The sequence below is a fragment of the Cavia porcellus genome, unplaced genomic scaffold, assembly GCF_034190915.1.
Source record: "Cavia porcellus strain 051 isolate PalLab524CR breed Dunkin Hartley unplaced genomic scaffold, mCavPor4.1 scaffold_27, whole genome shotgun sequence".
Lineage (NCBI taxonomy): Eukaryota > Metazoa > Chordata > Mammalia > Rodentia > Caviidae > Cavia > Cavia porcellus.
Window position 1 is genome coordinate 5,942,945 of NW_026947510.1, and position 20,511 is coordinate 5,963,455.

Consider the following 20,511-nt stretch of genomic DNA (forward strand, 5'->3'; position numbering starts at 1 on the left):
GTATCCAGGTAGTAGCAGTGCTATTGGGGCTTCAGATGCAACCTGTATTCTCACCTTACAAACACAAAGGCTGGCCCCTAGAGGCTGCACCCAAAGGCTTCTCAGGAACTGTGAAGTGGGGTTCTTTCAATCAGGAACAGTGATCCTAGGCCTTCCTCAAGCCACAGTATCCTCTGCTCAAAGGATACTGCAGTGAGGACGCTGAGGCTAGCAAAAGAACAGGGATCTGCTCAACAGCGGTGACAATCTGATCTCAAACCCTGATGACATTTCCATGGAGATACCATCCAGCCATGTGTACGGTCAAGTATGGTGACACGACCGCCCAGCCAGGACACACTCCAGTGAGCAAGCCACACAGCCTCTCAGTTCAGCATCTTGGGATTGGTGACTTTAGAGGGGCACTTTGTCTAACAGCTTCCTCTTCTCTTTTGCTGCTGACAGCAGGGTTGGAGGTGCATGCACTGGATTTAGGGAAATAGGCAGCACAGAGCACATAGCCCCAGTCACAAGTTGACTACAAACCAAAGTGAGGGTGGAAAGCAAGGGTCACAGCGCCCCCTAGTGTTGGTCGCTTGGTTCTGGGACCTTGATTAAGAGGAGCTGGAACTCCCATGCGGTGTTGCGCGGTGACAGAGGAGCAACACACTGCACTTCAGATAGCTAGGGTGAAGGAGTTCCAAAGTCCTTTTTTTTTTTTTTTAACCAGTTATACATTGTATATGTTACTAAATCATATTATCCATTAATAGATATGACATTTAAGTTTTTGGTCACAAAAACAGAGCAGCTATTAGCTAAGAAGGAAGACAGCTTCCTTCATCAAGAGAAAGATGATGAGGTGCAGGTGTGATCTGAGTGGGGTACAGAAGAGGAGCTGGAGCGCCTGACCCATGCTGAGACTTCAGGGATGGGGCTGTGAGTAGCCCACCCAGCCTAACTGGCCTTGGAGTGGCCTTGAAGAGCTGGAGTAGCCTCTGGTCTTGGTCTCTGTCACTCTCCTGGCCTTTTCATCTCCTATCCCCTCACCCTTATAGGCAACTTTGCTGACCTCTGACCTAGCAACCTTGTCATCACTGATTTGTTCAATCTCCCCAGTGACTTTCCCTCACCAGCCCAAGACATTGCCATGGGATGCAGCACATTCCCCTTGTGTCTCCCTCTCCTAGCCCTTAGAACTTCCTCCACGACAGACAGTTGCACATGGTGACAGTTGAAATTGAGTTTAAAAAAAAAAAAAAAGAGTCCATTTTATTTGAGACAAAGTCTCACTGTGTGGTCCAGACTGGCCTTGAACTTGCTTAGGTAACCCAGGCTGGCCTCAAACTCATGGTGATCCTTCTGCTTTAGCCTCTCCAGGTATGTGCCACCAATCCTGGCTAATGAGTCAATTTATTTCAAAGTCGTGATTCTCCTGAAAATGACCTGGGGAGATTGGGAGCAATTGAAATGAGCAAGATGTCACACTGCAAGACCCTGTAGCCAGGTTCCCAATCCACTCAGGGCCAGATTCCCACACCATGGTGCACAGGGGAAGTAAGGAAATTCCTTTGCAGCAATCAATATCCGAGTGTGCACACCCAGCAAGCTTCTAAAGCAGCCTAGAAAACAGGAATCTACGTGCTCTGATTCATTAAACTTGAGCAATGATGAATCTGGATGGAATTTAGAATGCTTGGCCTCACCATCCTCAATTCCTGGTGTTTGTTTTCCATGTAAGCTGATAAATCAGTTTGGTACCCATGGCATGTGTCTCCCAATGGCCCCAGGCCCACAGTGAAGGAAATGGTGGCAGCGGGTGCAGAGGTGAGGGGCACCATTCAGCTGTGGGTGCACAGGCCATCTTCTTGGAAAGTGTTATCTGCCCCTTCTTGCCCACAAAGTGCCACTGCTGCCCCTGATCTCTCGCTTGACTGAGGACAGTCCTTCCCAGGCTCTGGCCAAGGGCTGGTGCACAGTGCATCAGGTAAAGCTCTTTGCTTGCCAGCACCTTGACCCAAGTGACTCTAAGGACCCCAGACCCCTAAGGGACTCCAGTGACCATTGTTCCATCAATGCGCCTAGGGTGTGCCAGCCTGCATCCAGGTTAAGAATCACACTGATGGAGGTGTGTTCCAAGAAATTTGTTACTAATAATAAAGTACCAAAGGAATTTTTCTATACATTAAAGCAGATCGAGTTATCCCTTCCCCTCGTGTCCTTATGAGAATCAGGCCTCTCCAACAGAAAGAGAAGGGACCAGTTCTTTGTCTCCACGGTGGGCAGACACAGGCCTTGTTGGTTACAGCCCTGTTCTTGTCCCCAAAATGACAGCCTGCAGATGGCTCAGGAGCCAGCTGGGCAGAACAGAGCCTTGCCACAGGGTCAGCAGGACATCTGAGCAGGCCCAAGGACAAAGTCCACTGAGCTCAGCAGGGCTGCATGACTGAAAAACATCCACCAGGATGACTCCTGGAATTCCTGGAAGTTATTTTCCACCTTCAACAAGAAGCCTTACTTAGCTGGTAACCTGCTAACATCGCTCCAGGCAGTAGCTGAGCATTACGTAGAATTAAATAAAAGAGCACTAGATGCCAGTTTCTGTCTCCTCATGGTTGAGAGTTAACTCTTAGTTTGAACAGGTCTTCAAAACTATTTGAAGTTTGAAACTATTTGAATGTAGCTGATTTTAGGTTTGTTTGGGACACTTAAGATTCAGTTGGGAAACACTTCATCTGAAGATGGTACTCCATTTTGTCTATCTAGCTAACTCTGTGGGAGGCAAGACAACTCAGAAGCCCAAGGCAGGGTCTGGGTTGGCATGAGCTGCTGAGGCTTCCGAAGGAAAGACCATCAGGAGGCTTCCTTGAGCTGTGTGACACTGTGCTGCAGACCACTGGCCACCAGCTCCAGTGACTACGGGCAACCTTCCCAGAGGCCAGGACTAAATGTTGAACAGTCTCCAACATCCAGAATTCAAGGTCCAAGGTGTGGCTCCCAGGGGCCTTGGTCAATATCCTGCATGGGTGACATTCACTTTAGGTCCATGGTAAGGCCCTGCAGTGGCCTCCAGAGCACCCACTGCACCCCCCCACCCAACCTCTACCCTAAACATGCAGCCATTCTTATACTGTGTCTTAATAGCCAGATAAGCATATGCTTGTAAATTCTCGAATCTGTGTATGTGTGTGTGTGTAAACATAGCCAGGTCACGGTAAGGTTCCTGGGTTTTAGAAACATACAGGTATAAACAAGTCTTCACGGCTATCAGTTCCAGGAGGAAAAGGAGAAAGATGCCTAAGAATAAGGTGGAAAAATACTCAGGGATTAAGCATAGATCCCAGAAAGATAAATGCACTGCAAGAAGGAGCTGCAGTGTGCCACAGTGATGGCCAGAGGTGGCCAGACACTGGTCTGATTCACTGCAGCTGGGCTCCACAGTGGGCCTGAAAATGTCCACTCAGGTGGGGACAGTAGGGGATCATGCCCTACTGTTCCAGAACAACACAGGTCCTAGCAGTGACCAGTGGTCACTCAGAGTGACCACTGTGCACCATTTTTCTCAGAGCACTTGATGCTGGGGCCACTGCAGGAAGTGTGAGTGTCATCTGCTCCACAGCAAACGGGCTGCTGTGAATCTGAGGACAAGATGCAGAGTGAAGGTGAAAGGAAACTCTCCTGCCTCCTTGCACAAGGTAAAACTGTCATCAACTCACTCACACTTGTTTCTCTCTTCCCCATTAACTTGCAGGGACAGGTACAGTAAGCAATGAAAACAAACCCTTTTCACATGACACATACTGAAAGTATCTTTCTTGTAGCACGTGGCTTGAAACACCATGGCCATGTGAGCATGGTACCAGTTAGCAAACACAACCAGCACGTGTACAGACGAGCCATCCACAGCAGTATTTCCCGTGTTTCACAACAGTTCTAAACCCCGACTTGAGGGAGACAAAGTGAAGAGACTGTTAACCCACATCAACTTTCCTTTTACTTTTTTAAGCATGAGGTTTTAGCTTGTGCTAGAAGTTATTACAGCCCCACTTCCGGCTGCAAACATGCACTGTGACATGTGTGCTGTCTCACGCCCTCATCACTGATGGCTAGAGAGGAAACAGTTTCTTCAGAGTTGTACAGCTAGTGTAGTCCAAGCAGCAGAACTGTGCCTTCTGTTCTTTCAGATCAGTGATATTTAAGATGACACGCTGCCTGCCCTTACCCCTGTTCTTACTTGGGTGTTACCCCCCCTCATTTGGATACAATGTCCTGAGTTCTTACTGCTCTATTCATGGCTTTATTCTATCAGCAGCCATCTCCTGCCCTGTGACTGGCAAATAACAGTGCACTGATGAATACCACCCAATGCAGGACTTGGTGCCTCACTATGAATGCATACACAGTGAACATCAGACACATGCTTGAATAACTCACGAGACAGGTTGGTTGTGTTAAATCAAAAAGGAAACATCAAGTTTAATTTACAGAAAAAAACAAAGACATTGTCTGCAAGAATGATAGAGCAAAATAACTCCTGAAAAACAGTTTAGCACCTTGGGGAATATGTTTAGTAGAAAGCTAAGAGAAAAACAAAAATGGTACTTAGCTTAAAATGTTGTAAGGTTTTCGCAAATCAACTCATTTCACGGGTGAATAAACACCCTGGCCATTTTTCAGTATCAATGTGTGTGCCTTGTCCTCTGAATGTCTGGTGCAGTTAAACAGACAAATGTTGCCACACAGGTCAAATTCTCCGTTTAGCCAACTCTTAGTGGAGGAGCAACTAGCACAACACCGTCTCCCCGGACAAAGAGCATCGGGATATTCCGTTTTGTTGACTGAAAGAGAAAGGAAAGAAAGAAAACTGCATTTATACAAATGTAGTAAAATTTTTTGTGAAATTTTGAAAAACATGTTCATCATAGTATAACAAATTCAATTAAAAATCTGATTATTTACTTTGTTGCATACACAATCAACCCATTTACTCTTCTCTTTTTTTGATACTAATTGTAGCGGGAAGTGGGCCCTACTGACCCCAGCCCCTTTCACTACTAGGCTGCTTTCTTACCTTATCAGCTATAGGACTGCATCTTAACCAATGAGAAGCCAACAGGACTGCCTGCTGAGTAACCTACAAATCTCCCACAATGCGTCATTTGTGGTTGTCCTCTTCCAGTGGCCGGAAGCAAATAATGGCAAGAACTTGGGGGACAGCACAACCAGGCCACAGTCACCTGAAGAGGCTGTTGTGCTGACCTTAAACAAACCCCACTTGAAAAGTCATGTGGAAATCAGCCCTGTGACACACTGCAGGCACATATGGGGATGGGGGGCCGGCAGCCTGGAAACAGCGACCTCATCACTGTCCCTTGCCCAAACATCAGACAGAATTTAGAAAATAGCCTAAAGGCTCTAGAACCTAGAGGCTCTAGAGAAGATGCTGGAAAAGGTAGATTATTAACAGGGGTTGCCTTGGCCTCATGCACTCAGCAGGGAAGTTCAAAATAGAGGGGCTCAGGCAACAACAGGAGAGCTAGTTTTTAAACAGAAATAAAAATAACTAGGATTCGCAAAATTAGAAGAATCAGTTGCTTTTGAAACCCAAACTACATAAGATAAGTGTTTTTTAAAAGAGCACTGATGAATTTCTGTTATACACACTCTGTCCTGAGGCAGATGAGAGTCGGCTGGTGTCTTTCTATCTAGACTTTCTGAAGCAAACAAACATCAACACTAATTTGAGAGTGGACTAAGAGACAAGAGAGACATCTGGAGCTGTTTTCTCAGCTGGGCCACGTCTGGTATCCCTCCATTAGGCAGAGGTCTATAGGACAACGGGGGCCCTCAAGCCCGAGGCTCTAGGCTCAGGTACAAAAGTGCACAAGAAATAGCGTGTGGTGAGCCAGACTTTGGAAGGAGAGTAGTAAATGTGATGGATGGTTGAAAAATTTGTGGGGGCCAAATAATCCAACTTTTGGCAGATTACAAAAGCCTCTAGGTGGGGGCTGGGGATTTAGCTCAGTGGCATAAGCGCCTGCCTTGCAAGCAGGCAGTCGTGAGTTCGATCCCTGATACTGATAAAAAGAAAAAAGACAAAAAAATAAAAAGAAAAGAAAAAAGAAAAAAACCTCTAGGTGTGGAGAGAGCACCAAGAGTGAGGCTGCCTGCTTGCCCATTAGCAAATAAGTAGGCACCTGAATTATATAAGTTATGTAAGTTAGTTATGTAAGCAATGGGAAAACTCACAGAATACCTTTGGTCTGTGAGTCCTCTTCTGATTTGATAATGTGCATGTTCATTAATCATTTCAGTAAGGGAAAGACAGCAAAACATGTAACAGGGGTGAGAGGCCCTGTAGTCGGGCTTCTCATTTTGCGCAGAGAGCACCTGTACAGGAGGAGGCATTGTGCTCACAATGCTTCCGGCAGATGTGCCCGTCCTTTTCATCTACATTTACATGGACACACCAGGAGAACCTACCATGAGCATCTGACAGCCGACAAAGCAAACTGTTTACACAAGAACAGAGGCCTGGGGGCTAGGGACATAGCTCAGCGACAAAGTCCCTGCCTGGCAAGTGCAAGGTAATGAGTTCAATCCGCGGTACCAAAAACCAAACCAAACCAAACCAAATCAAACACAACCCAACCCAACCCAACACAGAGGCCCGTCAGAAAGTGGTGTGGTGCTACAAATACCACAGAAGACAGTTTATTCCTTTGTAGACGAAATGAGGAAAGTGCTTCATATCATTCAATGATTTTACTTTTAACATTTTACCCAACAAATGACAGTGTGAGAACATCTAATTAGCTAGGTGAACTTTGCTTTTTCTTCTGCTCTTGTAACTGTAGAAGCAAGAGAGGCCTGGGGACCAGGTGGCAGCATGCAGAGGCCAAAGGAGGCAGCAGCTCGGCGGCTTTATAGAAGTCAGGGATAAGCGGGACTGTGACCGCCCCCCTCCACTTGTGTGTGCACACCTGGCACTTCCAGCAGTCTTGGGGTGAAGCTGCTGAACAGGTGAGTGGAGGTGGGAGATGGCCCAGCAGGCACCAGGGCAGACCCGAGAGCAGACACACACAGCTGGAGGCATTTTATCACAGCGGAATTAAGGATGAGAACAACCAAATGTTTATGAAGAGTATTTCTACTGTGAAATTCTTGTACTAGTAACATTACATAAAAAAAGCGGGATACAAAACTGTGGGCTCCATATTTAAGGAAAAATGATGCTGCGGAGAACCATCCAGACAGCTCTTAAGAAGAAGAGCAATTATCTCCATTTTTGATAGACTTGGTCCTATCTCCATGTACAGAGCTGGCCAGGCTATTTCTTTGTCCTTTCAATTGGCTTTAAGCAATGTAAATTGTGCTGATTGAGGAACTGATGTGCAATCTCTGAAGCAAAGTGACAGGTCAGTGTTACCCCACCCAGTGACTCCTCAAATGCATAGTTGAGCCAGGCTAGATGGAGAGCCATGTTCCACACTGTCAGCTGAGACCAAGCCTCAAGAAAGAGGCTATGACTTCCCAGGGCTGAAGAGACTGTACATCAGAACTGCAGCACTGACACCAAATTATTAGCTACTACCTCAGCTATGTTATACAGATTACTCTTTCTGCATTTCTTGCCCTCTGCATATCACAGAGGTGATCTCAGACCTCCTACCGAGCCCAGCTCATAGTAGTCATGGCAGTCATGTATTTCCCGCCACTCTCACTGTCATTCATCTCTGAGCCACTCCCCTCATGGAGAACTAATAAAACCCAGGTTGAGCACTGGGTCCTAGCCTTTGTCCTGGTGATCCATCATCTTAGCTGGACTTAGGACCCCTTGGCTTCCCATAACTGTATATATGTCTTTATTCTCTGTATATAGTGTCTTTATTTTCGCTTTGGGTTGCACTGGAAGTGGTAGATAGTGGTAGATTCTACTCATTAGAATTCCAGTAACTTCTCCTTGAGATTACAAATATAAACCTTCCTGGAACTCTGTAAGGACACTATTTTTTCAGATCTCAGTTATATGAAGCAACCAGATTTCAAAGATGCTAAAATGTAGGGAAAAAGAAAGTACATTTTATAATTGGAATACATTTTATAGTACATTTTATAGTAAAAGTACATTTTATAATTGTAACTATATCCATCTTTAAAAACATGAAATACAAAAATTTCCACAAGAACAGGTTACTATTTACTGTCTCCGATGGGAAAAAAAATATAGGTGAAAAAAAAAGCCAAATGCTTACATATGGAAGAATAAATGCTAACCAAAGTGTCAGGATTGGACAGAGGAGGATGACAGCAAGCATGGAGAACTACAGAAACCAGTAGAAGCTTGTTCTGAACTTGCCCCTGGCCTGTCACAACTTCTCGAGTCACTGATAATCATAGAAGTGCACATTACTGTGATCCACATCTTAAAGACATGGTCACACAGGTGAGGCAACCTGGCCTAATTGTGCAGGTGATGGCAGAGTTAAGATCTGAACCAAATGATCCTGAAATCCGAGCCCATATTCTTTTTGTTTGTTTGTTTTTGTTTTTTTGAGATAGGGTCTCCTATCAGGCTGCAGTTCAGCCTGGCCAAGTGCTCACTTTGTAGCCCAGCTGGTCTCAAACTTGCAACAATCTTGTAGCCTCAGCCTCTGGAGTGCTAGGATTATAGGTGTGTGCCACCATGCCTGGCTTTTTTTTTTTTTTTTTTTTGTACTGGGGATCAAATTCACACCTTTGTGCTTACCAGGCAAGTGCTTAAGCCACTGGGCTATATCACTGGCTCTTTTTAAATTCTTTTTTCCCCCCCAAGCCCATATCCTTAATCTCTGTGGTCCAGCAGGGCAAAAGACTAGTTTCATAATGTAAAAGGGTTCTTTGATGAGACCAGTGGTGATACTAACTAATGTGACCATTAAAATACTGACTAGCAAAATGCTTTATAGTCTGGAAGATTTGCACAACCCAATGAACTACTTCCAAATGACCACTGCTTGATGTTACCAAATCATACCTTATTCAAGATCCAATTGAAGTACAAAGCAGGTCAGTATATTTTCAAGAATAGATAAGAGTTCACTGCTGTGGTGGTGGACACCACATTGCAACAGACTTTAAAAACTACTGCTTGCTGAGATTAGGTATAACATCAACAACAGTATCTGCAAAATATATTCTGCCCTTCTCCAACTGCCCCTCTGTGCACAGTCAGGTTTGCAATTACAACATATCATAATGGACTACATATAGAAAAAAAGATTTGCAAATGTAGCTGTCATCAGTTAAGCCAGACAATGTAGATTTGCAGTAATGTAAAACACATTTTTTACCAAATATTTTGTATCATAAAATATAATTAAGGTGGGTTCTGTGGCACGTGCCTGTAAATCTCAACTACTTAGTAGGCTAAAACAAGAGGGTTACAAGTTGTAGTGATAGAATAGAAGGAAACAGACAAAAGTTCTGTCTAAAAATAGAAATGAAAAGACCTGTGGATATAGGTCAGTGGTAGAGTGGCTACTAGCATATGTGAGGCCAGGGGTATAATCTCCAGTACTAGAAAAAATATAGATACACATAAAATAGAAAAATACTTACGAGACTTCTGGGATGATGGTGTAGTAGCAAGCGGCAGAGAAAACAGCTTCTCAGAGACACCATCTAGACATGGGAATATATCATCAAGAGGAAGACAAGAAGGAAGTCCTGGGTCCCTTGGGCCCAGGAAGAGTTTAAAGTTTGAATCGAAGCACAAAGAGAGAGTAAAAAGAAAAACTTCAATGAAGAAGTTGGTAGCTGGCAGTGCCTTTGCCCAGAGCTGGACTCACTGTGACAGGGGAGCTGTTAGAACCTGGGGCCACGTGGTCATGGTGATGGTGGTGGCTGGTGGCCCTAGAAGCCTCTGAGGAGAGACAGCGATGGAAGGGAATGGCAGAGTGGCAGACGTGGAGGAGTGTGCTGGCTGGCTGTGAGTGCAGGGGACTTGGTCCTCCCATGGGAGGGAGCAATTAGCTGAGAGACATTTTGGAGGCGAGCCAGATAAGCCCGGAACTACAACTGTTGCCAGCTTCCTCCAGCAGATCCTAGCTGAGTGCAGACCTGTAGAAATTGCTTGGACTATGGCGAGCCCAGTGAGTCTGATCTTAGGGCAGGCCTGCTAAGGTTGTCTACCACTCTGTCACACAGCAACTTCTGGTTTGCGGGCATACAGTGGCACGATTTGGAACACTGTCTCCATAGGCTGTCTACTAGTGAATCCAGAGAGAATCCTAGAAGTGGACTATTTTTTTTGTTGTTGTTGTTATCTTTTCTTGTATGCTTATTTAGTTTTTTATCTTTCTCTTTTAGTTTTCTTTTTTTTTTTTTTTTTTTTTTTTGAGTATAAGCAAGTTCCTAACCTCCTTGTGGGTATGGTTTTGTTCTGTTCTACCTTTAACTCTTCCAGCTCTTTTCCTTCAGCCTTCTGCATCAGTTTCTCCAAGCTGGTGGGATCCATCTTTGTCCTCCAACCTACTTGTAAACTCTTTCTCTTGTCCCACTTTTCTGTTTTCTCTTTAATCCATTTTGAATTTTAACCCTTGAGGACAGAATTGATACATTACAGACTTACATATTGTATATAATTATTTTGCATCCATTGAAAAGATATGAGAACGCACTTAAACAAGACACAAACCTCAGACATCCAGTTCACCAAAGGCAAACCCAAGGGGCAATGAGACTGGAAAAACAGAAAGCCCTCTACCAGGTCTCTCTGAATTGGTCACAAAGCAATTCAATGAGGCCCTAGAAAAAATGAAATCAGAAATAATCTCTCAACTACAGAGATTATCAAAATACATACTATGCTGAGTGATGTTAGAGTAGACACAGACAAAAAAATAGACAAGCTTAAGCAAAGTATGGAAGCACAATACAGGAAACAAATGGAATCCATAAAGCAGATTCAAGCAGATATCCAGGAGAATAAAAACTCTACTGAAAGTATTAAAAGCAGATTAGGCCAATGTGAAGACAGGATCTCAGATAGTGAAGAGTGGCTTGCAATTAGTGGTAAGGAAAAGAAAGATTTCTCAAAACTTGCAAGGGATCATGATAAATCAACCCAGCAGCTGCTAGATGAGACAAAGAATAATAATTTAAGATTAACTGGAGTCAATGAACAAGCAGGAGATACCACAAAACACATTAAAAACATGTTCACAGACATCATTATAGAAAGCTTTTCTGGTAGAGAAAGGATTTGATACACAAAAAAAGTGAGGCATACAGAACTTGAATTAGCAATATTAAAAAAAACTACATCCAGGTTTATCAGTCAAGATTCCAGAAATTCAACACAAGAATGGAACATTAAAAGCTGTTACGGAAAAGAAACAAATTCCTTATAAAGGAAAGCCCATTAGAATTACAGCCGCCTTCTCAGCACAAACTCTCAAGTCACGGAGAGCTTGGAGTGAAGTAGTACAAGTTCTAAAGAAAAACAACTTTCAACACAGGTTGATGTATCCTGCGAAACTATCTTCCAAAATTGAGGGATGAGATATTTCCACAACGAAGAACAACAGAGGAAATTTATGATCACCAAACCAGCACTCCAAAATGTTCTGAAGGACATTCTAGAAAGAGATAACAAGAACTGCAACTCCATGAACCCCAACAGAAGGAATCCACCGGGAAAGGCAAACAATCAGAGAGAAGGGAAAAAGAAAAAAAAGGGGGGGGGGGGGAGGCAATAATAGGAAAATAACATGACAAGCATAAATCAATACATATCAGTTTTAACCATTAATGTTAATAGTCTTAATTTACCAGTCAAAAGACACAGCCTGGCAGAATGGATTATAAAGCAAGATCCAAAAATATACTGTATACAAGAAACATATTTAATCCAAAAAGAAATTCATAGACTGAAAGTCAAAGGAGGAAAACAACAATCCATGCAACAGGAACTCAGAAAAAAGCAGAGGTTACTATTCTATTTGCAGATAAAGTGAATTTCAAGCCAAGACTGATTAAGTAGAGAAGGTCACTACATCCTAGTAAAGGGAACAATCTAAGAGGAAGAGATAACAATCATAAATATATATGCCACAAATATTAGTGTACCCAGTAATATAAAACAAGTATTAATGGATACGAAAAATCAAATAAGCCTTAATACAATTGTATTGGGATATCCCACTGTCACAAAAAGATCAACTAGACAAAAAAAAAAAAAAAATCAATAATGAAATATTAGAACTAAATCAAACTTTTGAGTAAATGGACTCAGTAGACTCTGTGTCTACAGAGTGAGTGTTCCACACAACATCAGAATATACATTTTTCTCAGCGGCACATTGGGACATTCTCTAAAACAGACTATATACTGGCTCACAGAATATGCTTAAGTAAATGCAAAGGAATTGAAATTATCCCATGCATACTATTAGACTACAGTGTGATGAAACTGGAAAACCACGCCAAACGAAACCATAAGAACTTCAACACATGGGAATTAAATAGCGTACTCCTGAATAACCAATGGGTCACAGATGCAATTAAAGAAAAAAATTCACAGATGAAATTAAAGAAAAAAATTAAGACAGTTTTTAAAGTTGAATGGTAATTATAATACAACATACTGGGACACAATGAAAGTAGTCTTAAGAGGGAAATTTATAGCAGTAAATACTCATATCAGGAAAACAGAGCAAGCACAAACAACTTAATGTTTACCTCAAACTTCTAGAAAAAGAGCAAGCTAAACCAAAAGCTTGTACAAGGGAAGAAATTATAAGGATCAGAGCAGAAATTAACACACTGGAGACTAAAAAAAAATACAAAGAATTAATGAATCAAAAAGTTGGTTCTTTGAAAGATTAAATAAAATTGACAAACCTTAGCCAACCTTATCAAAAAAATGAAAGAAAAGACTCAAATGCATACAATTAGAAATGAAAAGGGTGAAATTACAACAGACTTTGTAGAAATCCAGGAAAACATCTATACTTACACTTTGAAAATTTATATTCTAGTAAGATGTAAAATACAGAAGGAATGGACAGATTCCTAGATACATATGAATTACCAAAGCTGAATTAAGATATAAAAATTCTAAATAACCTAGTATCAATAAATAAAATTAAACATGTAATTAAAAACCTATCAACAAAGAAAAACCCAGGACCTAATGGACTCACTGCTGTATTCTACAAAAAATTTAGTAAAGACCTAATATCAGTACTTCTCAAACTCTCTAATGAAATTAAAAGGAAAGCAATATTCCCAAATTCATTCCTGGAAGCAAGCATTATTCTGATTCCCAAACCAGAGAAGGACGCAACTAAGAAAAAGAATTACACATCAATTTCCCTAATGAATACTGATGCAAAAATCCTCAGTATGATCTTGGCAAACAGACAGCAGCAAATTGTCAAAAAGATTGTACACCATGATCAAGTGGGATTCATCCCAGAGATGCAGGGATGGTTCAACATATGTAAATCCATAAACGTAATACATCATATTTGCAGAGCCAAGGACAAAAAACATGATCATCTCAATAGATGCAGAAAAACCTTTTGACAAAGTCCAGCACCCATTCATGATAAAAACACTACAGAAAATTGGAATAAATGGTCTTTATCTCAATCTGATAAAAGCCATCTATGACAAACCAACAGCCAACATCATACTAAATGGACAAAAACTGAAAGCTTTCACTCTAAAATCAGGAACAAGACAAGAATGTCCACTGTCTCTATTCTTATTCAACATAGTCTTGGAAACTTTAGCCAGAGCAATTAGACAAGAGAAAGAAATAAAAGGAATAGACAGGAAAGGAAGAAGTTAAATTATATTATTTGCAGATAACACAATACTCTATTTAGAAAACCCCAAAAACTCCACTAAAAGACTACTAGTTTAATAAGCAAATTCAGTAGTGTAGCTGGATACAAAGTCAACACTCAAAAATCAATAGCATCCCTATACATGAATAACAAACTCACTGAGAGAGAAATCAGGAAAACATTGCCTTTCCAAATAGCATCCAAAATAATGAAATACCTAGGAATCAATCTAACAAAGTATGTAAAAGACCTCTACATTAAAACTACAGTACTCTGAAAAAGGAGATTGAATTAGAAAATGCAGAGATGTCTTGTGCTCTTAGGTAGGAAGAACCAATATAGTGAAAATGGCTATACTTCCAAAACTGTTATACAGATTCAATGCAATCCCAATCAAAATTCCAATAACACATCTTACAGAATTAGAGAAAACAATCCTAAAATTCATCTGGAATCAGAAGAGACATACAATAGCAAAGGCAATCCTAGGCAGCAAAGACAAGACAGGGGGCATCACAATCCCTAACTTGAAATTATACTATAAACCTACTGTGATTAAAAACAGTGTAGTACTGGCAAAAAACAGACCTGAAGATCAATGGAATAGATGAGAAGATGCAAAAATACTACAGATACACTAAGCTACCTTACCTTTGACAAAGGTGCCAAACACATTCACTAGAAGAAAGATAGGCTCTTTAATAAATGGTGTTGGAAAAACTGCCTTTCCACATGCCAAAGATTAAGACTGGAGCCATCTTTTTCACCATGCACTAAGCTAAAATCAGAATGGATCAAAGATATTAACATTAAAACAGAAACACTGAATCTGCTGGAAGATAGAGTAGGTAAAACTCTTGAAGACATTTGTGTAGGCAAAGAATTAACAACTGGGATCTCATCCTACTGATCTTTTGCATAACACGAGAAATCGCCAACAAAGTGAAGAGATAACCCACAATATGGGAGAAAATGTTTGCCAATTTATCCTCAGATAAAGGATTACTATCAAGAACATATAAAGAACTCAAAAAAAAAAAATCAGTCCTTCCAAAAATAGGCATCTAAAATGGACACATACTTCTCAGACGAAGAAGTACAAACATAAATACATGAATAAGTGTTCAATAGCACTGGTCATTCAAAAGATGCAAATTAAAACACCGAGATTCCACCTCACCCCAGAAGTGGCTAGCATGAAGAAATGCTGGAGCTGTGGGGAAAAAGGAATCCTTCTCCATTGTTGGTGGAATGCAAACTGGTACAAGCACTGCAGAAATCAGTGTGGAGATTCCTCAAAAAACTAGGATAGAGGTCCTGTTCAACCCAGCTATTCCTCTTCTGGGTATCTTCCCAAAAGAATTAAAAACATTATACCACAGCGATATATGTGCACCTATGCTTATAGTGGTATAGTTTATAATAACCATCTGGGAAACAACCAAAATGCCCATCAACTGAGGAATGGAAAAGAAAGATGTGGTATTTGTATACAGTGGAGTACTACTCAGCCATAAAGAATGGCAAACTGGACTTTTTTATAGGTAAATGGATGTGCTTTGAGAACATACTTATTAGTGAAAAAAATGTCACACGTGTATAAACATTGTATTGTTTCATTAGTGTGATAAGCTGAAAGAAAAAACATGTATTTTATGCCAGAATGACTTCAGCCAAAGCAACCACTCAGGCCACAGCTGCCTTTACTTTTTTTTTTTAGCACCGGGGATTAAATTCACAACCTAGGGCTTGCCAGGCAAGTGCTTACCATGAGCTAAATCCCCGGCACAACCTGCCTTTACTTTAACTAACTGTGAGCTATTCTGGGTTGACTTTTAGATATCTTAAGAAATTTCTGATGTGCTATAAGGTTTGGGTTTTTTGCAGTTGTTTTGCAGTTGTTTTGCAGTTGTTCTGGTACAATCTTTTCTTCATTTATTTGCTTTTGCATCTTTGCCAGAAAGATGTGTTATGTGGCTATCTATTTTGGGACTTCATATTGGTACTTTGGTGGTTAGTCTATCTTGATATCAATGCTGTTTTGTCATGATTGGTATAACTCTGTGATTAAGTTGTGGGACTGGGGAGGGTGGAGCTCTAATTTTGTTCCTTTATCAAAGTTGTTTCAACTATTTGTGTTTTTACAGAAATGTAAGAATCAAAATGTTAATCTTTATGAAAAGTGATGTTGGTATTTTGATAGGGATTGTATTTTCTGACCTTTATTATTTTCTTCTATTGGTTTTTGGTTTTATTTTGTCTTTTACTTTTAATTTCTTAAGGAAAGATATGAGGATATTTCATAACTTTCTTCTTTTCTAATGTACCTGGTGTTAAAAAAAAGAAAATATACTTAAAATGATGTTGTTTCCATTTCTAAATGAATACTTCAAGTATCTTAATTTCTCATGCAATAATGATTAACATGCAAATCCCTATAATACAGATGAGTATATCGTGTATTACTGTTAGACACAGACCTCACTGTATGTGGAAACTCTGTAAGTTAACTGGCATTCTCCTGTTCACCACTGAGAAGTGCACAAAGCTAATTTCTTTGCCCAAGGGAGTTCAGAGATGAAAGTCAGTGTTGGAAGCCAGGTATGTCTGACCCCAAAGTCCTGCTCTTCCCTTAACAGGTTTGGGGGTAGCTTCTAGACTCTACCAAGTCCATAAGTAAGTGCCAAAACATCACATGTTTTCTGTAAATGTATGTTAAGCTGCTGTATTATGAAAACTGACATTTTCAAAGTGATAAACAGAACAGCATGACTTACTTTGTATATCTCTTCATATGTCTCTTCATCAATTTCTATAGTGGTCACAGTTTCTTCAACATCTCCCAATATCATGTTTAAATGCTGATCATAAGCCTGAAGTGGGAAGGCCAAGGAATCAAAAAATGTCATTAAGGAATGACAAACAGGCTTACCACATGCAAATGGCTCCACTACAAGCAGCACTTTTAATATTCATATCATAAACTTTTACATGCAGATAAAAACCCATCCTGTTGTGTTTGTCAATTGTTTCTTCACAAATTATTTCCAACAACAGTGTAACTCACCTGATAAAAATATAACTGTTTATATGGCCAAAAGTGAACACATTCAAAATAACTTGAAATTACTTATTAAGTACCACCAGTTCTATTTGTTATCCAAGGCGAGCACAACATTTATAATACTTAAATTACAAAAACAGAAATCAGAACACTTCTTCAAGAGACAGTATGTGAGTTAAAAATCCTTTCACTGCTAAGATAACAGAATTGCAGTCTTCTAACCACATAGGATACTGCTGTCTGACCCTCTCTGTCCTGGTATAGACCACAAAGGTAAAGTTGGTAGCAAAACACCTTATGGTTTATAACCTATCTAGAACTTAAATGTGCCTGGCACCTGTGGGTAGTCAATTAATGCTGCAATTAAGATATTCAATGCTACCTCCAAAGTTCATTTATTAGTAGGTGAATTTCTTAGGGAAGTGTTGGGGAACTTATGGCACATGTACCACAGGCAGGTGTTTTTTGTCATTGAAAGTTCCAGAAGGTTTACCATTACTGTCCTAGGGCCTTGTTACATTTATTTCTTTTTTTAAATTTTCTTTTTATTAATACTGGGGATCAAACTCATGATCAAGTGCTTGCAAGACAGGCACTTATGCCGCTGAGCTAAATCCCCAGCCCTTACATTTACTTCTAACAAAGTGTTAAATGGTGTGCCTGCTTGCATCAAGATAAAAATAACCTACCAGCCAAGTGGGCAACTGCAAGGCAGGGCATATAAACAAGCCAAATGTATAGCTGAGGAGCAAAAAATAATGGAAACTTGGGGCATTTAGTATAGGTGCCATGGGTCTACACAGGTAATGGAAGAATCTCCAAGAGTTAAACGTCACATGTCTGTTCTGGGGTTTCACTCCAAGTGCTACAGAATTATGCAATTAAGCTGATTCTATTTTCTCCTCAACACTGACCCCATTTCATTTTCTGGAGGTCCTTTAAAGCTCACTGTAGACTAGGACTTACTGTCTCCCTTGGCCCCTATTTCCCTTGTGACCTAAGAGGTCCTTTATATGTTTCATGGAAAGTAGAACCATGGTACCTAAGAATGGAGCTCAAGTCACATTGCCTGGGTTTATATTTTAGCTTTTCCATACTGGCTAAGTCACTAGGAACAAGTAACTTCATATTTCTGAGTCTGAGCTCCCTCAACTGCAAAGCAGAAATAATTAGCAGAGGCTATCTTCTTAGGGTTGTTATAAAGATCAGGTGACAGCACTGCCCAGGGTCTTCCCAACATAAATGAAGGACACTTAACATGCACTCATAATGAATGGTTTTCATGAAAGATTAAGCAAAAAAGAAAGATACTGAAAAATATGAGGCAAGATCCCATTTTCAAAGATATGGTATATATAGCACAAATATATGCACATAGCAGATGCACACAGATATGTAAAAACACATCTGAATGAATGTACATGCAGTTTTTAATAGTGATTATCAATGGAGGAAATAGGGTTTTATCTTTTACTCTATATATTTCTGTGTTTAATTTCTTTACAACAAAACATATTCATGCATACAATAGTAACTAAAAAGCATTTAAGAATGAACGCGAGGGCTGGGGATATAGCTCAACAGCACAGTGCCTGCCTGGTAAGTGCAAGGTTCTGAGTTTGATTTCTGACATTCCCCCTGCCAAAATGAATGGAGGACAAATAAACTGATTTACAAATAAACGTAAGGAAAAAATTAAGGAAATAAAAATGTTCTATATAATCACATATCTGTCAGGAGAAAAACCATCAGAAGTATGAATAAAATATAGTTGTATTTGGCTTAAAAAAGTAAGTGGCTTTCCATCTCTCTCTCTCTGCCATAATTCAAAATATTTTCCAACTGGGTAGTTTTTACATTGCAAAGGAGTGAGGGTAAGAAGGAATGACAAAAAAACTCTCCGATTTCAAGGTAATTTGACATTCCCTTACGTGTAATCTGCCTCGAAGCTCTCGGTCATTCCTCATTTTCACGTAGATTCGCTCATCCAGGCTGAGTCTGATGAGATCCAGTGGCTCCTCTACGGTGTTGGTGGTTTGTTGCTGATAAAATAAACAGGCTTGATAATGTGGCAGGATAAGGCTATGTGACCATTAGGCATGTTATTTAGCCTCTGTAACTTAGTCTTTTTTTTTTTGTCTTTTTTGAGATGGGGTCTTGCTATGCAGTTCAGGCTGGCCTTGAGCTCACTTTGTAGCCCAGACTGGTCTCAAACTTGCAATGATCCTCCCACCTCGGCCTCCTGAGTTCTGGGGTTACAGGCATGAGCCACCACACCCATCTCTGTAGTTTAGTCTTATACTTTGTGAAATGGGTAAAACAATAGTGTCTACTCAATGCTGTTGTGAGGCTTAAGTGATATTTATGAAGCCTCAGAACCAGGTCTCCTGTACAGAACACATTATATAAATAATTGCTAAAATATATACCCACAGGAAGGAGTTGCACAGCTATATAACCACCATTGTACTTTCTTCCCTTGAAATCCAAGTTGTAGGACCTAAACTCAAGGCACAGGAAGTAAAGCTCAGAGACTAGTTTTATCTCGTATGTCTCTTAACTGAGAACCATTCATGTAATGCTTATCATACACAAGTCAGATTGCTCAACAAAGTTTAAGATCCACAGGCAGACTATGAATTCAGCTCAGGACAGGTTAAGTTTAGGGCACTGATCGGCCAGTAAGATGAATATATTTACTGTGCAATGTAGAATACTGGTTGAAAGTACTGGCTTTGGAGTCAGGTGGAGGGGGTTCAACCGGTTCTGACCTAGTGGTTTGGAACTGGGATTAAAGAGCGTGGTACCTCTAATTCTCAGATTCCAAATGAGGAAGGTATAACCTTCCTTTAGAGTTCTTGTGAGGTCTAAATAACCTAACACTTGGAAAACATTAAATACCCATATTCCCGTTATTAGGAATAAAGAACTGTTGGGAACAGGTTTTAGAAGCCAGGATACGACTTCTGGACACCCGCATGCAAGGGGCGGTCGCGGCCATTAGGGTTGGTAAGATTACTCAAAAGCTTCTTCAGTGAGAATAATCAGACTGAAAGTAACAGGCTCTACAACTTTAAAAAGTCAGATGAGGGAGAAAAAACCCTGACTTCAGCAGGTACCTCCCTCACCTCAGTTCAACAGACGTTTATTAAGGACCAGATAATCAACCTGCGGATTACAAGGACACAGAAGCCACAAGCTCTCGCCCTCAAGCTCACTGGCATTCGCGTAATTAGTTGCTGACGTGCATCCCCATTAACAGGCCAGAGAAGTATATACTCCGACTTGCAGGAGCACGAGGCTCGGGAGAGGAACAGACGTCAGAGCAAGGCCCACGGCACCTGGGACACTGCAGGGTGGGCGGGGGCAGCGCGGCAGGACACCTCTGCGAAGTATTAGAAAGGAAAGAGGGAGGCGGGAAATAGGGAGGCTGCTGCAGAGCGAGCTCAAGATCCCCTCACCTGGTCCACGTCGTCCGCCATCTTTCAAACCCTGCGCCCTTTCCTGCTTCTCGCGAGAACTTGCGAACGACTCCGGTCTCCGGAAAAGAGACGCCTAAAGCACCGGAAGTACAAAAAACCTGTTTTGCTGTTTCGACCAGATTTCTTTCCGTAGTTTATTTATATGGGA

The 20,511-nt window shown here is 41.0% G+C and overlaps 1 protein-coding gene across 2 annotated transcripts; it reads right to left on the reverse strand.

Moving 5' to 3' along the window:
- Positions 1-4,425: 4,425 nt before the first annotated feature.
- Positions 4,426-20,454, reverse strand: Lsm3 (LSM3 homolog, U6 small nuclear RNA and mRNA degradation associated). Of its 2 annotated transcripts, XM_023562129.2 has the most exons (5): positions 20,343-20,436; positions 18,813-18,923; positions 16,595-16,690; positions 9,580-9,642; positions 4,426-4,817 (listed from the first exon to the last, which is right to left on the reverse strand). In XM_023562129.2, exons 1-5 carry the CDS (start codon positions 20,361-20,363, stop codon positions 4,737-4,739), a joined length of 372 nt encoding a protein of 123 aa, XP_023417897.1. In that variant the 5' UTR covers positions 20,364-20,436; the 3' UTR covers positions 4,426-4,736. The 2 variants fall into 2 exon arrangements, with proteins under 2 accessions (XP_023417897.1, XP_003463246.1); XM_003463198.4 differs by lacking the exon at positions 9,580-9,642 and having other exon boundaries at positions 20,343-20,454.
- Positions 20,455-20,511: the final 57 nt, after the last annotated feature.